This window comes from Panthera leo, chromosome A3 (assembly GCF_018350215.1).
Source record: "Panthera leo isolate Ple1 chromosome A3, P.leo_Ple1_pat1.1, whole genome shotgun sequence".
Classification (NCBI taxonomy): Eukaryota; Metazoa; Chordata; class Mammalia; order Carnivora; family Felidae; genus Panthera; species Panthera leo.
Window position 1 is genome coordinate 118,044,225 of NC_056681.1, and position 17,063 is coordinate 118,061,287.

At 51.5% G+C, this 17,063-nt stretch overlaps 3 protein-coding genes across 9 annotated transcripts; 2 read left to right on the plus strand and 1 right to left on the minus strand.

Moving 5' to 3' along the window:
- The first annotated feature begins 181 nt into the window (after positions 1-181).
- ZNF513 (zinc finger protein 513) lies at positions 182-3,786 on the plus strand. Of its 2 annotated transcripts, none has more exons than XM_042933410.1 (4): positions 182-263; positions 794-955; positions 1,933-2,520; positions 2,616-3,786. In XM_042933410.1, the coding sequence occupies exons 2-4, from the start codon at positions 931-933 to the stop codon at positions 3,440-3,442; spliced, it is 1,440 nt and encodes a 479-aa protein (XP_042789344.1). In that variant the 5' UTR covers positions 182-263; positions 794-930; the 3' UTR covers positions 3,443-3,786. The 2 variants fall into 2 exon arrangements, with proteins under 2 accessions (XP_042789344.1, XP_042789343.1); XM_042933409.1 differs by lacking the exon at positions 182-263 and adding an exon at positions 380-551.
- Positions 3,787-3,892: 106 nt separating this feature from the next.
- SNX17 (sorting nexin 17) lies at positions 3,893-9,656 on the minus strand. The gene is made up of 15 exons (XM_042933411.1): positions 9,391-9,656; positions 8,848-8,922; positions 7,726-7,843; positions 7,137-7,201; positions 6,748-6,858; positions 6,546-6,636; positions 6,296-6,383; positions 5,989-6,058; positions 5,613-5,705; positions 5,314-5,517; positions 5,066-5,191; positions 4,825-4,902; positions 4,615-4,689; positions 4,482-4,523; positions 3,893-4,388 (listed from the first exon to the last, which is right to left on the minus strand). The coding sequence occupies exons 1-15, from the start codon at positions 9,451-9,453 to the stop codon at positions 4,275-4,277; spliced, it is 1,413 nt and encodes a 470-aa protein (XP_042789345.1). The 5' UTR covers positions 9,454-9,656; the 3' UTR covers positions 3,893-4,274.
- EIF2B4 (eukaryotic translation initiation factor 2B subunit delta) lies at positions 7,771-15,295 on the plus strand. 6 transcript variants are annotated; one of them, XM_042933406.1, is made up of 13 exons: positions 7,771-7,896; positions 10,257-10,300; positions 10,622-10,757; positions 10,954-11,160; positions 11,435-11,517; positions 11,684-11,775; positions 12,011-12,125; positions 12,332-12,408; positions 13,558-13,660; positions 13,902-14,029; positions 14,168-14,345; positions 14,756-14,936; positions 15,058-15,295. In XM_042933406.1, exons 1-13 carry the CDS (start codon positions 7,887-7,889, stop codon positions 15,255-15,257), a joined length of 1,554 nt encoding a protein of 517 aa, XP_042789340.1. In that variant the 5' UTR covers positions 7,771-7,886; the 3' UTR covers positions 15,258-15,295. The 6 variants fall into 6 exon arrangements, with proteins under 6 accessions (XP_042789340.1, XP_042789338.1, XP_042789339.1 ...); XM_042933404.1 differs by lacking the exon at positions 7,771-7,896 and adding an exon at positions 9,749-9,875; XM_042933405.1 differs by lacking the exon at positions 7,771-7,896 and adding an exon at positions 9,749-9,875 and having other exon boundaries at positions 10,957-11,160.
- Positions 15,296-17,063: the final 1,768 nt, after the last annotated feature.

The window sequence follows — 17,063 nt, forward strand, 5'->3', positions numbered from 1 at the left end:
CTCCTGGTATCAGGAATAGTTTACTAGCTACTGCAGGGGGTGGTTAGGATAAGCCAGGCGGCAACTAAGACTGAAAGCAAGGCCGAGGCTTCTCCTGCCCTCCTCACCGGCCTGCTTTCTATCTGATCTGTGATTGGCTCGGCCGCTTTCTTTCGTCACAATCACTTCCTGGTCACGCTGTGGACGTTTTCGCCGCTTCTGCTTTCCACGGACTACGCGTCCCGTGTGACTCTGCGGCAGCGGAAGCGGAAGCGAGGACGGAGGTACCAGCTGGTCTCCGTAGGGGGGGGGTAGGGGGCTCCATGAATGGACGCGGCGGCGGCGGCGGGAGCGGCCTGAGCTGGGCGCCGGGGCCAGGGCCGGGGGCTGCCCGGGGCCCGCGCCGCTGCATGGGGGCGGCCCGCGGGCCCTGAAAGGAAGGGCGGGCGGGCCGGACTGGGAGGGGCGGGGCCGGGCGGCCGCAGGCCGGAGGCGCGTCGGGCTGGAGCCGGTCACGATGCCCCGAAGGAAGCAGAGCCACCCGCAGCCCGTGAAATGCGAGGGGGTCAAAGGTCAGGGGTCAGGGGCCGCAAGGGGGGGAGGAACGGGGGTGGGGTCAGTGGAGTGGGTTCAGGTCGGGGTAGAGGGGGACTCCTGAGGGATGGGGTGGGCGATCTGGACTCCTAGCTTCTACTAAGAGAACCCGAGAGGGTCTGAGAGTACGGGAAGTACGGGCTGCCAGGGCTAGCTCCCGGGGTGCGGATGATGGGCACGGTTCCTGAGGGAGAATCTACAAGCCCCCTCCCCTCTTCAGTGGATACCGAAGACTCCCTCGACGAAGGACCCGGGGCCCTGGTATTGGAGAGTGACTTGCTACTAGGCCAGGATCTGGAGTTTGAGGAGGAAGAGGAAGAGGAAGAGGAGGAAGGTGACGGCAACAGCGACCAGCTCATGGGCTTCGAGAGAGACTCTGAAGGTGGGTTTGAGGGACTTGATTAAAGATTAGTGACCGCTGGAACCTCGGCCCTTCAGGATCCAGGTTAGGATTTAGTGCCAGTGAGCTAAACTCGAAACAGTGCCACAACCCAGGGATGATTTAGTTTAGATTTGAGCTGGATTTCATTTGCCCAGTTGTTCGATGAGCTCCATCACTTTGTTGAGGTGAAGTTTTGGGGCCTGGTCCAAAGGCGGCATGAATAGCACAGTGGATGACAGAGCAACTGGTTAAAGTTAATGCCCTTTTAATAACCTTGTCCTTCTGCCTAGCACATTCCTTATGTGAAGTTCACTTGAAAAGGTTCAGCAAAACAACTTATTTCAAATTAAGTTATGTCTAATCTAACTCCTTTCACCTGCAGCATAAACCTTTTGTATTGAGGTTTTGGTCTCTATCCTCAAGTATTCTTGCATATTCCTTTCCCCTGTGATGTTAACATCACTCCACCCTAATTTGCTGCACCACTTACCCACTTAATGCTACCTATACTAAGGATGTTTCTGAACGTCATTGAGGGGAATCCATGTAAAAAATAATCCATCCTTTAGGGACATTACTTTGTTTTCACTTCTCTCCAGATTTTGCTTCACTCTTTTTATTTTATAATCAGCTCTGTACTAAAAAGGACCTTACTAAAACAGAGCTTAGAATAAGATGTCAGGCCTCTGCCTTGTGTACTTTTACTTTTTTTTTTTATCCCAAGAATCACCTAATTACATTCTTCATTTCAGTCTGTGGTCCACTGTGAGCCTTTGATCCTTTTCCATGCAGTGGAATTAGGTACAGCTGTCATCACTAGGTTAGTCCAGGCTCAGAAGCAGATCATTCATATTGAATTTTCAGGATCACTGAAGTGAAGAGTGGGGCCAAACAAGTGGGGAGACACTAGTGAGAAAGCAAGTTTGGAGCCTGATTGTACTCCATGTTGATGTTTCTTCTCATGTTTGTCTTACCAGGAGACTCTCTGGGGGCCAGGCCTGGGCTTCCCTATGGGCTGAGCGATGACGAGTCTGGGGGCGGCCGGCCACTAAGTGCTGAGAGTGAAGTTGAGGAGCCAGCCAGGGGTCCAGGGGAGGCCAGGGGTGAGAGGCCAGGCCCAGCCTGCCAGCTGTGTGGGGGGCCGACAGGTGAGGGGCCGTGTTGTGGGGCAGGAGGGCCGGGTGGGGGGCCCCCGCTGCCCCCACGGCTATTATACTCATGCCGCCTCTGCGCCTTCGTGTCCCACTACTCGAGCCACCTGAAGCGGCACATGCAGACACACAGCGGGGAGAAGCCGTTCCGCTGTGGCCGCTGCCCCTACGCCTCAGCCCAGCTCGTCAACCTGACGCGACATACCCGCACCCACACTGGCGAGAAGCCCTACCGCTGTCCCCACTGCCCCTTTGCCTGCAGCAGCCTGGGCAACCTGAGGCGGCATCAGCGCACCCACGCGGGGCCCCCCACTCCTCCCTGCCCGACCTGTGGCTTCCGCTGCTGTGCTCCACGTCCAACCCGGCCTCCCAGTCCCACAGAGCAGGAGGGGGCAGTGCCCCGGCGACCTGAAGGTAAAAAGCCAGAGACCAAAAGAACCTGGGACATGGGTGGGTGGCTTTGGGGATACTTGGTTGGATTCATAGACCAGGCCTCATTGTCCCCACAGATGCTCTGCTGCTTCCAGATTTGAGCCTCCATGTGCCACCAGGTGGTGCCAGTTTCCTGCCAGACTGTGGGCAGCTGCGGGGTGAAGGAGAGGGTCTTTGTGGGACTGGATCAGAACCACTGCCAGAGCTGCTGTTCCCTTGGACCTGCCGGAACTGTGGACGAGAGCTGGAGGAGGGGGAGGGTGGTCGGCTGGGAGCTGCCATGTGTGGGCGCTGCATGCGAGGAGAGGCTGGAGGGGGTGCCAGTGGGGGGCCCCAGGGCCCCAGTGACAAAGGCTTTGCCTGTAGCCTCTGCCCCTTTGCCACTCATTATCCCAACCACCTTGCCCGGCATATGAAGACGCACAGTGGCGAGAAGCCCTTTCGTTGTGCCCGCTGTCCCTATGCCTCTGCTCATCTGGATAATCTGAAACGGCACCAGCGCGTCCACACAGGAGAGAAGCCCTACAAGTGCCCCCTCTGCCCTTATGCCTGTGGCAACCTGGCCAACCTCAAGCGTCACGGTCGCATCCACTCTGGGGACAAACCTTTTCGGTGTAGCCTTTGCAACTACAGCTGCAATCAGAGCATGAACCTCAAACGCCACATGCTGCGGCACACAGGCGAGAAGCCCTTCCGCTGTGCCACCTGCGCCTACACCACAGGCCACTGGGACAACTACAAACGCCACCAGAAGGTGCATGGCCATGGTGGGGCAGGAGGGCCTGGCCTCTCTGCCTCTGAGGGCTGGGCCCCACCGCACAGCCCCTCCTCTGTGTTGAGCCCTCGGGGTCCGACAGCTTTGAGTGCCGCTGGTAGCCGGGCTCTCCATACAGACTCACCCTGAACCAGGTCCTTCTCCCTCAGGGCCCTACGGATTAGCCCTGACTGTCCTGTACGTTTTATACAGATGGACCAGAAGCCACCTTCTACTTCCTCCCCCGCTGGCCAGGGGCTCCACAGACTAACCTAGGCGCTATATGGACCAGCCCAAACCCTGTGGGCGGGGGGCCCATATGGACCAGGGGACCTTGCCTTGACTGATGCACTTCATGAGCTCAGTGAGAAGGGCCCTGTATTCACCTCCACTGCTCCCAGGGGCAGTAGAGGAACTGGCTGGGGGACTGCCCAGCCTCCCACCTGTTTATTTAACTTATTTCAGTGCTTTATAATAAAGGAAACACTAACAAAGCCATGTCTATGCTGAGTTGGCAGTGGCAAGCACAGCTCCGCCTCACCCTTAGCACAGCAGTCTGTGCTGTGATGGGGGAGCAGGGGCAGTGAAGGGAAACAGAGGTAGGCAGCAATCAGGCTGAGTTTAATGATGGGGAGCTGGGCCAGATGATACACAGACCTCTGCCCATCCCCTTGGCCCATGGCCCCGAGAAGCCAGAAGCAGCCCCAGGGGAAGATGTAGTTCTTCCCCAAGGCAGGTAGCCATGGTCCCTTGGACTTTGTGCAAAATACTAAATGCTAATTTGGCATTAAGGGCCGGCTTTGAAAAGAGAGAACAATCCTTTGTGCAGCCAGCCCGGGGAGTGGAAAGGAAGGTGGGTTAGGAAGCCCCTGGCCGAGAGAAGGGAAGGAAGGAAGAGACCCCCTGGCTTGGGGGATACAGGCACAGGGCAAGTTTCTGAACATTCCTCCGGGGCAGAGGGCAGACATCTGAGCACTGGAGATCACAGATCCTCATCTCCAATGCCCTCGAAGGCAAAATTGCCGTGGACATCACTGGCACTGGCATCTGTGCTGGGACTGCCAATCCCCCGCAAGCTCACGGCACTCAGCTTGCTCTGTAACAAAGGCAGGGTTGGCGTCAGAGGGCTCAAGCCTCCCTGAGGTTCCCCTACCAACACCAACCTCACCAACCCTCATGGGAAACTCACTGAGAGTTTGACCATGGACTCCCGGCTGGCATCGGGTGACTCCTGGGGAAGAGGAGGCAGAGGTGTCAGAGAGCTCACTGGGGAGGTATGGCAAGGCTAGGAGGTGGGGTACTGATCAGAAAGTGATACTTACAAGCAGGGGTGGAGACTTCACTGCTTGCTGGCTGTCTGAGCGTCTCAGGGTGCCCCCTACTCGCCGACGCAGCATCTGGGGATGGAGACATGAAACGCTGATAAGGGCAGAATCCCTTCGGAATCCCCATCACTTCCCCTCCCTCCCACCTAGGACAAAAGGCAGGGAGAGCACAACCACTCAGCTGCTTGGTCCACACCTCTCGCTTACCTTCCTGATGCTGCCACCAGATTTCTTCACCATCAGTTCATCTACCATAGACTGCAAGCAGATACTCATCATGATAGCCTGAGGGCAAGAAGAGAGCTCAGCCTGACTAGAGTGGTCATCCTGAGCCCAGCACCCCTAAGACAAGGGCTCCCACTCACATGGAGTCCTGGAAGCCCTAGACTTGGGTATTTAAGAGAGCGGTGCAATGGGCTCCAGAGGAGGCATGAGGGTGGGCTCACACCTGGGGGCTGGTGATGGTGACCCACTGTAGCCGGTCCTTGCTCATGAGGTATTCAAAAGCCAGTTCCAGGCGCACCTCACCCCGGCCCCGGCCTGGGCTGCTTGTGCCTCCACTGGGCAGTGGCACCTGGGAGAGAAAGGGGAGTTAGGCTGAGATCATTCTGACCAGTCTGCCTCCGTCCTTGACCCACCCATTCCTGAAGCTCAAGGCTTGCCAGAGCACCATCTCAAAGGCCTACCCCAACTCACAGAGGAGGTGACCCGCCAGCACCGCATGCGGGTGACCCGGAAGGAGCCTTCTCGGAGTTGCTGGCCAGGCAGGCGGAGCTGGAGGCTAAGCTCACTGTTGCCTGCACTCACTACCACGGGACAGTCCTTCTCTGGGAAGTCAGCCACACAGGCATCGAAGCGCAAGTAGCCATAGTGCCGCAGCGTCTGAGCCAGCCGCAGGAACTGAAACCCAGTCACCACAGGGGGCAGGTCAGGAAGGGAAGTGGGGTGAGTCAGAAAACAACCCCCCTTGAAATAAAACAGGGAAGCAGGCTTACCTCCTTCTTGGAGACCTTCTCTTGCAGAGATTTGAGCTGCCGGTGCTGCTCCTTGGTGACCAGAATCCACCCACGCTCAATGTCTGATACCGTCTATAGTAGAGACAAGGGGTGGAGGGGTTTGGGGCTCCCAATCAGAGGTCCAAGGAAAGTGTCCAATTACTTCTGTCCATCCTGACCCTTAGCAGTGACCTCTTTGCAGTGAGTCCTTGACTATATCAGCTTACAAAATAAGGAGACTAGATTGTGCCAGGTGCCCTGATAGTATTCTAGGAACTTCCCTGTGAACTGGGAGTAAAGACACGGAGTTTGCTTGGCAGAGTGAGACACCAGTATTCATTTCGGGGGAAGGGTTCTGAGGCAGCTCCAAGCTCACCTGAGCATAAAGCAGGTTCAGGCCAACCCGGTTCTCCATGACATCGTCGTCATAGGCAGAGTCCCAGTAACTGTGAGGCCAAGGGGTGGAAAGGGGATAATGGGGCTAAGCTGGGGTAAGGCAAGAGAGGTAGAATAGAAAACAGGAGCAATCTGGAATTTGTGGGCAAATGGTGGTACAGTGGGAGGAAGCTAGGAAGGCCTGGTAGAAAACACCCAATGCTCCCTTGTCCAGGTTATTCTATCTCAGTACACGGCCCAGTGATCTAATCCAGCACCCTTCCCCCTCCTCCAAACCCAGCCCTGACCTCTTCCTTAGCACAATCTTATACTCTTGACTCCGAAGACTGGTAACAGATACATAAGGCAGCTCAAACTCTTGCAACTTCCGTACGACTGTGCGTTTAAAAAAAAAAAAAAAAAAGGAAAATGCCATGAGACTCAAGGGGAGAAAAGCCAAGAGAGAAACCGTAAGGAAATGTTACATTCTGGGAGGAATTAGGGGGGCAAATTCACTACTAGATGCACAGGGAGGCAGTCAAGTCCACAGAAACTCACAAGAAAAGGTTCCATCCTCTTTCTCTCGAACTAGAAAGAGACTGAAGTATCCGACCAAGTCATCTGGAAGATCCAGCTTTGCAGCCACAGCCTTGGGAGAGGGAAGGAAGTACAGCTCATCATACTGGCTGGTTCCAATCACCCCGAAACCTGGGACCCTGAGGTGCCAGGAAGGAGGGGCAGTGCAGCACAAGTGCCTCACCTCTAGGACATCTTCAGTCTGATCTGAAGTTAGCACATTGACGAGAACTTTCTGCCCGTTGCTGAGCAGCACTTCCAAGGAAACTTCCTCTGTGGGGACCTGCTGTGTCTCCTGGTCGTGAATATACATGAGAATGGAGGCACTGCCTTGTTAATACCTGCCCAGTGTCTAGCTCTGACCCATCCTAAACTCTCTATTTCTAGATCCTTCTAGCATCTTTATTCTCAGCTGCTTAACGACAGGCTGAGTTTCCTTGATTTCATTAGTACAGTAGAACTCCTACCTCATAAAAAAAGGTGCCTGGATGACTCTTGTAGCCACTGCCTTAAAATGACATGGCCCTACAGAAAAGTCCTTCCCTTAAATCTTGGTGGCACCCAGAGCCTCACCTGTTGTGCCCGACGCAGAAAGCTATTGAAGGTCTCACTGCTCCCAAGCAGCGGGTCTTGCCGAACTGTGGGGACAAGAAGACGATGTTGCAGTAACTTTGGGCTCCCTCTTGACTCCCCCCAGTTCTTTTTTTGGTAGGTTTCCCCCCCTACCCCATTTCCTGGGCTGGTGATGGCCTGTCACATCCCCCAGCTGGCCTCACCTCACTCACTGTTTGCATAAATTCTTCACCTGCCCCACCCTTGGCTGCCATCTAGTTGAGTCCAGTCTATAGAACTAGGGAAATAACAATGATGTTAATCTAAAGCGCGTCAGATACAAATTAAGCTCTCCCCACCAATCTGAACTGCTTTAAGACTATTTAACATTATGTTAGTATTTCCAAACTGTATTAGTATATTGACCAAATTGCTTTGTTAATACCTACAACATCCTTGTATGCTATTTACTTTTCTTAATTAAATAACAGATGAAACAAAAGGCTCCCCAGATCCAGAAAGTAATTCAGGACAGTCTACAGAACCAGCTGTTTTGAGTCTCTTCCCATAGTTCTCAACTGTTAGCTTAAAGTTCCCTCCAACCACTCACCGGCTTGCATGTACTTCTCTAACTGCTCTCTCCTCTGTTCTACCTCAGCAGGTGTCAGAGAGAAAAGCTTCTTTGGGGGAAATGCAGGAAGAACATTGGCCCCATACTCCTTCCGAAGCTATTTGGAGAAAGAGATACAACCCTTCACATAAACACAGCAAATGAGAAGAGGTAATCCACACTCACAATGTTCTCTTGGGCTCCCTTCCCTTAGTCCCTGCTCCCCCATTTAGCTTGGTCATCCAGGAAATAATTCCTGTGGTGAAGGTAGCATACCAACAGAGCTGTGTTCCTCTGTTCTAAATATAAGTTGTGTCCTATCTTACTATGTACAAGTCAGCCCCTCACAGTGTGGGTGCGGTTTGTATAGGTCTGGGGCCTGGGGAGCCCCCTAATTATTTAGCAAGACTGTTCATTGAACCCTCACAAGAAGCAAAGGGCTTTACAAGGAAAATTTATGTGCCTGGTTAAATATAGCCAAATATGTACACAAAATGTCTTAGAACTTAAAGGGACTTTGCAGAGCAACAAATCCATTTTTCAGTCTTAGAAACTAAGGCCCAAAGAAATTAGGTAACTTATTCAGGGTTGCACAGTTAGTTATCAGTGGAATCAGGACTCTGTACTGAGTTGAAAAGAGCTTGCAATCTGGTGAGGAGAACATAGAAACATTGCGTCACAGATACATAAGGATAACTGAACAGCTAGGCCCACTGAAAGTTGTTAAAGAGCACAGAAGGTATTGGTGAATGGTTTGTATGAGCAGGGAAAAGAATTTCAAGTTGCAGCTCAGATGACGGAAGGAATGTGCTTCAGCAGCAGAGGGGGGAGGTCGGTTTTTCCATGCACAGGCAAAGGCTGAAGTAAGACAGGGCACAAGGAAGCAAAAAGGCGGATGTGAGTATAAGGAGGAGCAGTTAGAGTAACAGACAGTAAGCTTCTTAGGGAGTTCCCAGGAAATGTCAATCGATAAGATGAAACACCAGATCCTCCCCAGTGGCAGTAGTTAAAGGGGAACTACACGGCCTAGAGGAAGCGACGAGGGGGGAAAAAGGGAGACACTGATGCCCAGTTGTAGGAAAGGGCTTGAAAGCTGCCTCAAGGCAGGGGTGCTGGTCCCACCTGCTCGTGCAGCCCCAGAAGCTGGCTATAGCGCACCCGGCAATGAAGGACTCCATTCACGTGGATATTATAGGCCTGAGGACACAAAAGCAGGCAAGCATTTTAGGGTCGCAGTCTGGGCGACCCCCTTGAAAACCCTGGCCAGAAGTTGCCTGGCATAACTCCGCCTGAGTAACGCACCGAGATCTTCCGAGGGCTTATTCGTCTGTTCTCCCCAGGGCCAGGTCCTAAAGCAGAAGGACCAGCCCGAGGGCAACTGGGGCGCTGGTGCCGCAGTCTCCCTCCCCAAGAGGCCAGTGACGCCCACCAGAGCAGTCGCGGCCCAGCCAGGGGGGAGGCGACGCAGGCGAACAAAAGACCTGAAGGAGCTGGGGCGACCTCTGGACGAATCTGAGACGGGATATAAGCTCCCAGCGAGGCCGTCAGGAGTCGGCTGCCTGGGAACAGGCCCCAAGGGTGGCGGCCAGGCCTCAGAGGCCGCTCGGAGAGGGCTCCGGCCCGTTATCCCCGCCCCTGCCCGGCCCGGCTCCGGCCGCTCCTCACCACGTAGGCGGAGCCGCCGCTGTCCCCGCTGCGGGACTCGGTTTCAGGAATGGAAAAGTGCATGTTCCCTGCGGCAGGGCCCAGCCGGGCTCCGGACTGACAGGGCTGCAGCGGCTTTACACGCTCGCCTCCGCCGCTCAGCGCGTCCCCGCTGTCTCACTCGCCATTTTGGGGGGGGGTGGGTGCTGGGATCGGAGGTGGAAGGGTGGTGGGACGTCCGCTCTAGGGCGCGGCACCCCCGGCATGCTGGGAACTGTAGTCTAAAGAGCAAGAGCCGACTGCCAGGACTGGGCGCCCCGAGGTGAGAGGGCCCTCATCGGTGCCCGTAGCCCGGGGCGGAGCTCCAGTGCACGTTGGAGATTGTAGTCCGCTGGGAGCTGCGCGCCACGGGCGTCGGCCCAGGTGGCGCTGTAGGCCTGGGGACCGCGGCGGGCGGAGCCTAGAACGGAGGGTGATGGCTGCCGTGGCTGTGGCTGTTCGCGAGGGTGAGTGAAGGGCGGGGGCGCACTAACAGGTACGCGAGCCTCCGGGCGCTGGACGCCCGCGACTGAGCCCTGAGTCCCTCTGGGTCCAGTCGTTCCGTTCCGGCGCCTCTCCGGACCCTGGTGCGCGCTGCCTGGGGCGCATTCCCGCGCCGCGCACCGGCTGGCTCTGGCGAGAAGGGTAGGGGCCCCTCCCGGCTGCCTCCCCCGCCTTCCTTTTGATCCTGCCGCGCACTGCGTCCCCACGCGGATCCCTGGCTAGCCTCCCGCTTGGCGGCGGAGCCTTGCTCATGCCGACCCAGCAGCCAGCCGCGCCGAGTACGGGTCCCCCCAAACCCTCCCGGACCCTCTCTGGCTCACTTTGTGACCTGTTTTCTGATGCAGACTCGGGGTCTAGGATGAAGGCGGAGCTTTCTACTCGGCCTGGGGTAAGTGAGAGTGCCCTTCCAAAACCCCTGTCAAGCGCTACGCAGCAGGCTGTGTCAGCTTCATTTTAACCCAGCTTCCGTCCCCGTTTCACTCTATTTATGGGGAAAGCCAGATTTTACAGAATTCTTCGACCCCTAACAGTATGAGACTGTGATCCTGAAGGAGAAGCTTCGATCCCTATGGGATGAAAGCTTGTAACAGCTAGCTGGTTAGAGTTAGGATTAGGGGCTTTACTTTATGGGAATCTTGGAAGACTCCAGTAGTGTTTTTTCATCTTTGGAATTGTTGGGGAAGAGCAATATTCTATGTCTGTGTCTCAGGCAGGGGGAAGGGAGATGACCCAAGAAGAGAAGTTGCAGCTTCGGAAGGAAAAGAAACAGCAGAAGAAGAAACGGAAGGAGGAAAAGGGGGCAGAACCAGAAACTGGCTCTGCTGTACCTGCAGCCCAGTGTCAAGGTGCCGAAGCTTGTTTAAAGGGCTGGGGTGTGGAACTGGTAGAGGGATGTGTGGGAGACAAGAGGGGGAGATAAGACAAAGTTGGTTTGAGCAAGTGAAGAGCGAAAAAGTTTAGATAAACAGGAGCTTTGACTGGGTGGGGCATAGATAGATACTACCTGTCTGGGGCTTGGGCACCTCTTCATTCTATCTTTAGTAGGTCCGACCAAAGAACCGGCAGGACCTGGCAGTCAGCAGGCCACTGCTGGGGGGAAAGTTCCAACTGGTCGAAGTAAAGCCGAACTTCGTGCTGAACGGCGGGCTAAGCAGGAGGCGGATCGGGCCCTGAAACAGGCAAGGAAAGGCGAACAAGGAGGGCCACCTCCCGGGGCCTGCCCCAGTACAGCTGGAGAAACCCTCTCAGGTACCTTCCCTTCATTTCAAGACCTTTGTTGATGCGAATTCTTATGTTAGCTCAGGCTTCCCCATGGTAAGACAGCTCTCCTCTCCCATTCTTTGCCTTGGGGCCAAGAGCTCAAAAATTTCCTCTCAACCTCATCCTGTTTCTATTTCTTCTATCCTTTTGTCCCATTTTTTCCCCTCCCCCTGTCCAGTTTTTCTTGATGTGCCTCATACCTTAAAAGCAGATTTCTCGTTACCACGTACAGCATCTTGAAGACATAATCATTATCTTTTAGGAGTGAAGCGTCTCCCTGAGCACACTCAGGTTGATGACCTCACACTTCTGAGAAGGCTTGCTAAAAAACCAGAGCAACAACAGGTAGGAAGTGGTCTCGGTGTGTGGCCAGGAATTGCCTAAGGAAGATGGGAAAGAGGGGGAAAAGGTCCTCAGGTGGAAGTGAGACCCTGGGGAAGAATGGATATTTGGGTCAAGGTAGCCTCACTGTTTACTTTTTTCCACTGTCCTGTTCCCCTATTTTGTCAAGGTTCCTACACGAAATGATTATGGATCCAAAGTTAGTCTCTTCTCTCACCTACCCCAGTATAGCAGACAGAATTCTTTGACTCAGTATATGAGGTAAGATCCTGTGAAATTGTCACAACTTTTAAGTTCTAGGAATTTTGGTAACTTAGGATTGAAAGTGACTGAAACTTTGAGATGGGGTCTGTGGGAGGAAGCGTGCACACAAGGCAAAATTCTCGAGGAAATGGGGATGTCTATGCTAGTGAAGGAAGTTCCTTTTTATCAGGGGCAGGTGGGCAGTAGGTGCTCAGGCTCCCTTGCAAAGTGTGTGACACCGCCATCCCATCAGCATCCCATCCTCTGTGATCCACCCAGCCATGGTGCGACTCGGCCTGCAGTACTCCCAGGGCCTGGTCAGTGGCTCCAATGCCCGGTGTATTGCCCTGCTTCGTGCCTTGCAGCAGGTATGTTGTCCTGTCCCCTCTAGGACCCAATCCCACCTTCCCCAACACTGTGTTCGCTTCTGTCACCCAAAATAATCTCTGGGGGACAGAGGGGATGACTGCATCCTCAGAACACTTTCCCCAGTGAAGCTTGCCCTCCCCTCCTGCCCCTCCTTCAGAGACCTTTATTAGAGGACATTTTGCCGATCACCCTGTGTACCCTGTAGGTGATTCAGGATTATACAACACCTCCCAATGAAGAACTCTCAAGGGACCTAGTGAATAAGCTAAAGCCCTACTTCAGGTAAGGAGGACCACTACAAGCCCACTCCCATGTCACCAAGTCCTCTTCTTGTACCTTTTCTCTTGCTCTTTTATGTCGTTTCATTTTTCTGTCCAACCTTTATTTTGTAAAGTAAATTGCAAAGGGAATGTTATAAACCAAATAAATTGTGGGATTTTGACATAAGACCTCTGTTAACATACAGAAGAAAAAACATACTACATAAAGTGACACTTTGGTCTCTGAACTATTGTAGTCTAATGTTCTGAGTATTTTGTCAAAGCTGTATATCGTAAATAGTAACCACAGATCTGAGATGTTTTAGGTCAATTCTTATTTCTGACACTGTGCCCATAGTCTCCTAAGCATATATTGTAATAAGTGAGCCATGTGTCCCGATATTATTATTTTTCACCCAAAAGCCTCTTGACAAGCCCTTTTCTTTTATTGCTTTATATCTTCTCTTGTTCTCTTTTTTTTTCTTTCTATAATTTATTTTTTTATAATTTACATCCAAGTTAGTTAGCACATGGTGCAAGGAGTAGATTCCTTAAGCCCCTTACCCATTTAGCCCACTCCCCCCCCACACACAACCCCTCCAGCAACCTTCTGTTTGTTCTCTGTATCTAAGTGTCTCTTATGATAATTTTGTTCCCCTTCCTGTTTTTATATTATTTTTTGCTTCCCTTCCCTTGTGTTCATCTGTTTTGTATGTTAAAAGCCCTCATATGAGGGAAGTGATATGATATTTGTCTTTCTCTGACTGATTTTGTTTAGCATAATACTCTCTAGTTCCATCCACGTCGTTGGAAATGGCAAGGTTTCATTCTTTTTGATTGCCCAGTAATACTCCATTGAATTTATGTAACACATCGTCTTTATCCATTCATCCTACCAGTGGACATGTGGGCTTTTTGGCTATTGTGGATAGTGCTGCTATAAACATTGGGGAGCATGTATCCCTTCCAAACAGCATACCTGTATCCCTTGGATAAATACCTAGTAGTGCAATTACTGGGTTGTAGGGCAGTTCTATTTTTAATTTTTTGAGGAACCTCCACACTGTTTTCTAGAGTAGCTGCCCCAGTTTGCATTCCTATCTCTGTCTTCTTTTTAAACGTGAATGTAAGGTGTAAAAAGTCACATAAACGTGAGGTATTGTCTTTGTAGCTTCCTGACTCAGTGCCGTCCCCTGTCAGCAAGCATGTACAACGCCATCAAGTTCCTGAACAAGGAGATCACGGGTGTGAGCAGCTCTAAGCGGGAAGAGGAGGTGATGAATATGAGGAATGAGCAAGGCATGCACCTGAGGGTCCAGCTGAGAAAGACATTCAGGACTCCCAGGAGGAACAGTGCTGTCATTCTGCCCTGGTCAAGGGTTAAGGAAGTGGTTGGGTTGTCTGACTTGGGCTCCCTTGGAACCCATCATTATACACATATTCAAGCATCTAGCACAATGATCAGAGGAAGAAATATGTCCATTTCTTGTTCCCTAAACATCTTAATCCATTTAGGCCAAGTCAGAACTTCAAGCAGCCATTGACCGGTATGTGCAAGAGAAGATTGTGCTTGCAGCTCAGGCAATTTCCCGCTTTGCTTATGAGAAGATCAATACCGGAGATGTGATCCTTGTGTATGGATGGTATGGTCCAGACCCTATGACTGAGAAAATTGGGGAGTGAAACAGTCTGAACAAGGGAGTGCCCCTTTGCCCTTTAGGAATGAGGTGGTTGGTTGTTAGTGAAATCTGTAACTGAATCCTCCTCTCCATTCACTCCAGCTCATCTCTGGTATCACGAATTCTTCAGGAGGCTTGGGCTAGGGGCCGGCGGTTTCGGGTGGTAGTGGTGGACAGCCGGCCACGGCTGGAGGGAAGGCACACACTACGTTCTCTGGTCCGTGCTGGGGTCCCTGCCTCCTACCTGCTGATTCCTGCAGCCTCCTATGTGCTCCCAGAGGTGAGGGCAGATGAAAGGGACTCCAAAGTTGGAGGTAAAAGGGTGTAGTTGTATAGACATAATCCCATCTTCCCAAGGTGACAATTATTTAAAAATACTAGCCCTGTTTTATAGCTCTGTTTATATTTAATAGGAAAAACACCTACAGCATGTTAATAGTATAGCTGTTGTAAGAACATTATATTATATTAAACTAGCAGCCACCAAGAAGAATCAGGACAAAAGTAACTTTGGAGTTTCGTTTTCCTGTGGGAGGTGCATGCCTCAATGGTCAGATGTTTTCCAAGAAGAAACATTACTAAGTTTTGTTACTGACTTAATATTGCTGTCCTGGGCAGGAGTGGGGAACCTTTTTCCGCATTAATCGCTTACCACATTTTCTCCCCCTCTCCACTGTTCAAAACAAATAGGTTTCTAAGGTGCTATTGGGAGCTCATGCACTCCTCGCCAATGGGTCCGTGATGTCACGGGTAGGGACAGCCCAGCTGGCCCTGGTGGCACGAGCCCATAATGTGCCAGTGCTGGTCTGCTGTGAAACATACAAGTTCTGTGAGCGTGTGCAGACTGATGCCTTTGTCTCTAATGAGCTAGGTAAGGAGCCCAGGAGGGCAGGAGAGAAGATTCTAGAGATTTGAGACTTGGGAGGGAGAGGGAGGGTTGAACTATGATTTGTTCTCTAAAAGGACATAAATAGATACATCTCCCATTGCAGATGACCCTGACGATCTACTGTGTGAGCGAGGAGAACGTGTGGCCCTGGCTAACTGGCAGAACCACCCGTCCCTACGGTTGTTGAATCTAGTCTATGATGTGACCCCCCCGGAACTGGTGGATCTGGTGATCACGGAGCTGGGAATGATTCCTTGCAGTTCTGTACCTGTTGTTCTACGAGTCAAGAGTAGCGACCAGTGAGTGGGGGAACACAGGGTCAATAAATGACATGCTCCCTACATTCAGCAACTTTGCTGCCTTTGTATCTATTTTAGTATCGTCATCACTTAGGTTAGAAGTCCAGACTCTCCAACCCCTCTTTTATTTTCTTTTATTTATTTATTTTGAGAGAGAAAGAGCATGTGTGTGAGTGGGGGAGGGGCAGAGAGAGGGGGGGACAGAATCCCAGGCAGGCTCCATGCTGTCAGTGCAGAGCCTGACGCAGGGCTCAATCCCTTGAACCTTGAGATCATGATTTGAGCCAAAATCAAGAGTTGGACACTTAACCAACTGAACCACGTAGGCGCCGCTGTAACCCCCCTTACGACCTGTACCAATCTCAGACCTTTATGAACCTCTTCAGTAACTAGTTCCAGGTCAGTAGTTTGGGGCCAAAGTGAAGGTCAGTATGGACACCAAAACCGATCCAAGTCATCAACCATTTATCAAGCATGTACATGCCAGACACTGAACCAGATATGAGGAGGAATATAGAGACAAATTAGAGAGTTATCTTTAGTATTTTAGTATATTTTAAATAATTACATATTAAGTATTTCATATTCTCAGCATTGAGTACTTGTTCTGTGTCAGAAACTGCTCTAATCCTTTATGATCCATTTAGGAAGGTTAAGATAGCTCTATGAAGAGAAATTTTACAGGTGAGAAAACTGAGACGCAGAGAGGTTACCTGCCTAGGCAGTATAGCTAAGGCACAGAGAGGCTAAGTTACTGTCCAGAGTAACACAAAAGCAGCTTGTGATTTCAGGCATTCTGGATGGAGAGACTGTGCCCCTAACTTTTATGCTTTCTGCCATTGAGGGGCACTCATCATGGTGGAGGCAGACAGACAATATCTGCAGTATGACAGAAATTCTACTAGTTGCATGAACAGAGTTTCTAGGAGGCAACCATGGATGACACCCAGAGACCTAATAAGGTTGAAGACTTCACAGGGAGCGTCTGACCTGTGAGGGTAGGGAGTTTCCCAGTTGGAAAACAATGGGAAGGCAGATCAGCAAAGGGAATAGCTTGAACACAAACACAGAATAGGCTTTAAAATGCGTGGCCAAGGGGTGCCAGGGTGGCTCAGTGGGTTGGGCTTCTGACTTGCGCTCAGGTCATGATCTCCTGGCTTGTGAGTTTGAGCCCCGCGTCAGGCTCTGTGCTGACAGCTCGGAGCCTGGAGTCTGCTTCAGATTCTGTGTCTCCCTCTCTCTCTGCCCCTCCCCTGCTTGCACTCTGTCTCTCTGTCTCCCAAGAAATAAATACTAAAAAAAAAAAAAAAATTTAAATGCGTGGCCAATTCCAATGTGTCAGGTGGTGTGGTGAGGCTAGACCTGAGGTTTATGTGGAGAGTGAATGAGAAAGCTGCAAAGGAGGTTGGGTTAGGGCCAGATTGTGAGCCTAACCATTGTGGTTAGCCTAAAAAAATGGAGAGTCACCCATTTTGTGTGTACATGTGTATTATTGAGAAATTTCAAATAGCTCCGCAATAGAGTAAACCATACTAAGAATCCCTGTCCCAGATACAATCACCAAGATTTGCCACATTTGCTTTCTTTTTCCTTTTTTATCCTTGCTGAAGTTCCTTTACAGTAAATCCCAGATATTGTATCTGGGATTCACTCCTACAAACCTCAGTATGTGTCTCTAAAAAAAATATGGAAGTTTACCATGGTATTGTTACACTTACTAAATTCTTTAGTATTGTCCAGTCTATAATCAGATTTCCTTGATTGTCTCAAAAACTGGATTTTTTACAGTTGGTTTGTTTGAATCAGGATC

What these genes read in the sequence shown, in the direction of transcription:
- EIF2B4 (XM_042933401.1), top strand. Translation starts at nt 10,163, where the DNA reads ATGCCGACCCAGCAGCCAGCCGCGCCGAGTACGGGTCCCCCCAAACCC. An exon ending in ACCTGCAGCCCAGTGTCAAG is followed by an intron (nt 10,758 to 10,953) that starts GTGCCGAAGCTT and finishes TTCTATCTTTAG; the next exon opens with TAGGTCCGACCAAAGAACCG. An exon ending in CTTTGTCTCTAATGAGCTAG is followed by an intron (nt 14,937 to 15,057) that starts GTAAGGAGCCCA and finishes CTCCCATTGCAG; the next exon opens with ATGACCCTGACGATCTACTG.
- ZNF513 (XM_042933409.1), top strand. Translation starts at nt 497, where the DNA reads ATGCCCCGAAGGAAGCAGAGCCACCCGCAGCCCGTGAAATGCGAGGGG. An exon ending in GAAATGCGAGGGGGTCAAAG is followed by an intron (nt 552 to 793) that starts GTCAGGGGTCAG and finishes TCCCCTCTTCAG; the next exon opens with TGGATACCGAAGACTCCCTC. An exon ending in CTTCGAGAGAGACTCTGAAG is followed by an intron (nt 956 to 1,932) that starts GTGGGTTTGAGG and finishes TTGTCTTACCAG; the next exon opens with GAGACTCTCTGGGGGCCAGG.
- SNX17 (XM_042933411.1), bottom strand. Translation starts at nt 9,453, where the DNA reads ATGCACTTTTCCATTCCTGAAACCGAGTCCCGCAGCGGGGACAGCGGC. An exon ending in AGACTGAAGATGTCCTAGAG is followed by an intron (nt 6,637 to 6,747) that starts GTGAGGCACTTG and finishes CCCTCTCCCAAG; the next exon opens with GCTGTGGCTGCAAAGCTGGA. An exon ending in AGAAGGTCTCCAAGAAGGAG is followed by an intron (nt 5,518 to 5,612) that starts GTAAGCCTGCTT and finishes ACTGGGTTTCAG; the next exon opens with TTCCTGCGGCTGGCTCAGAC.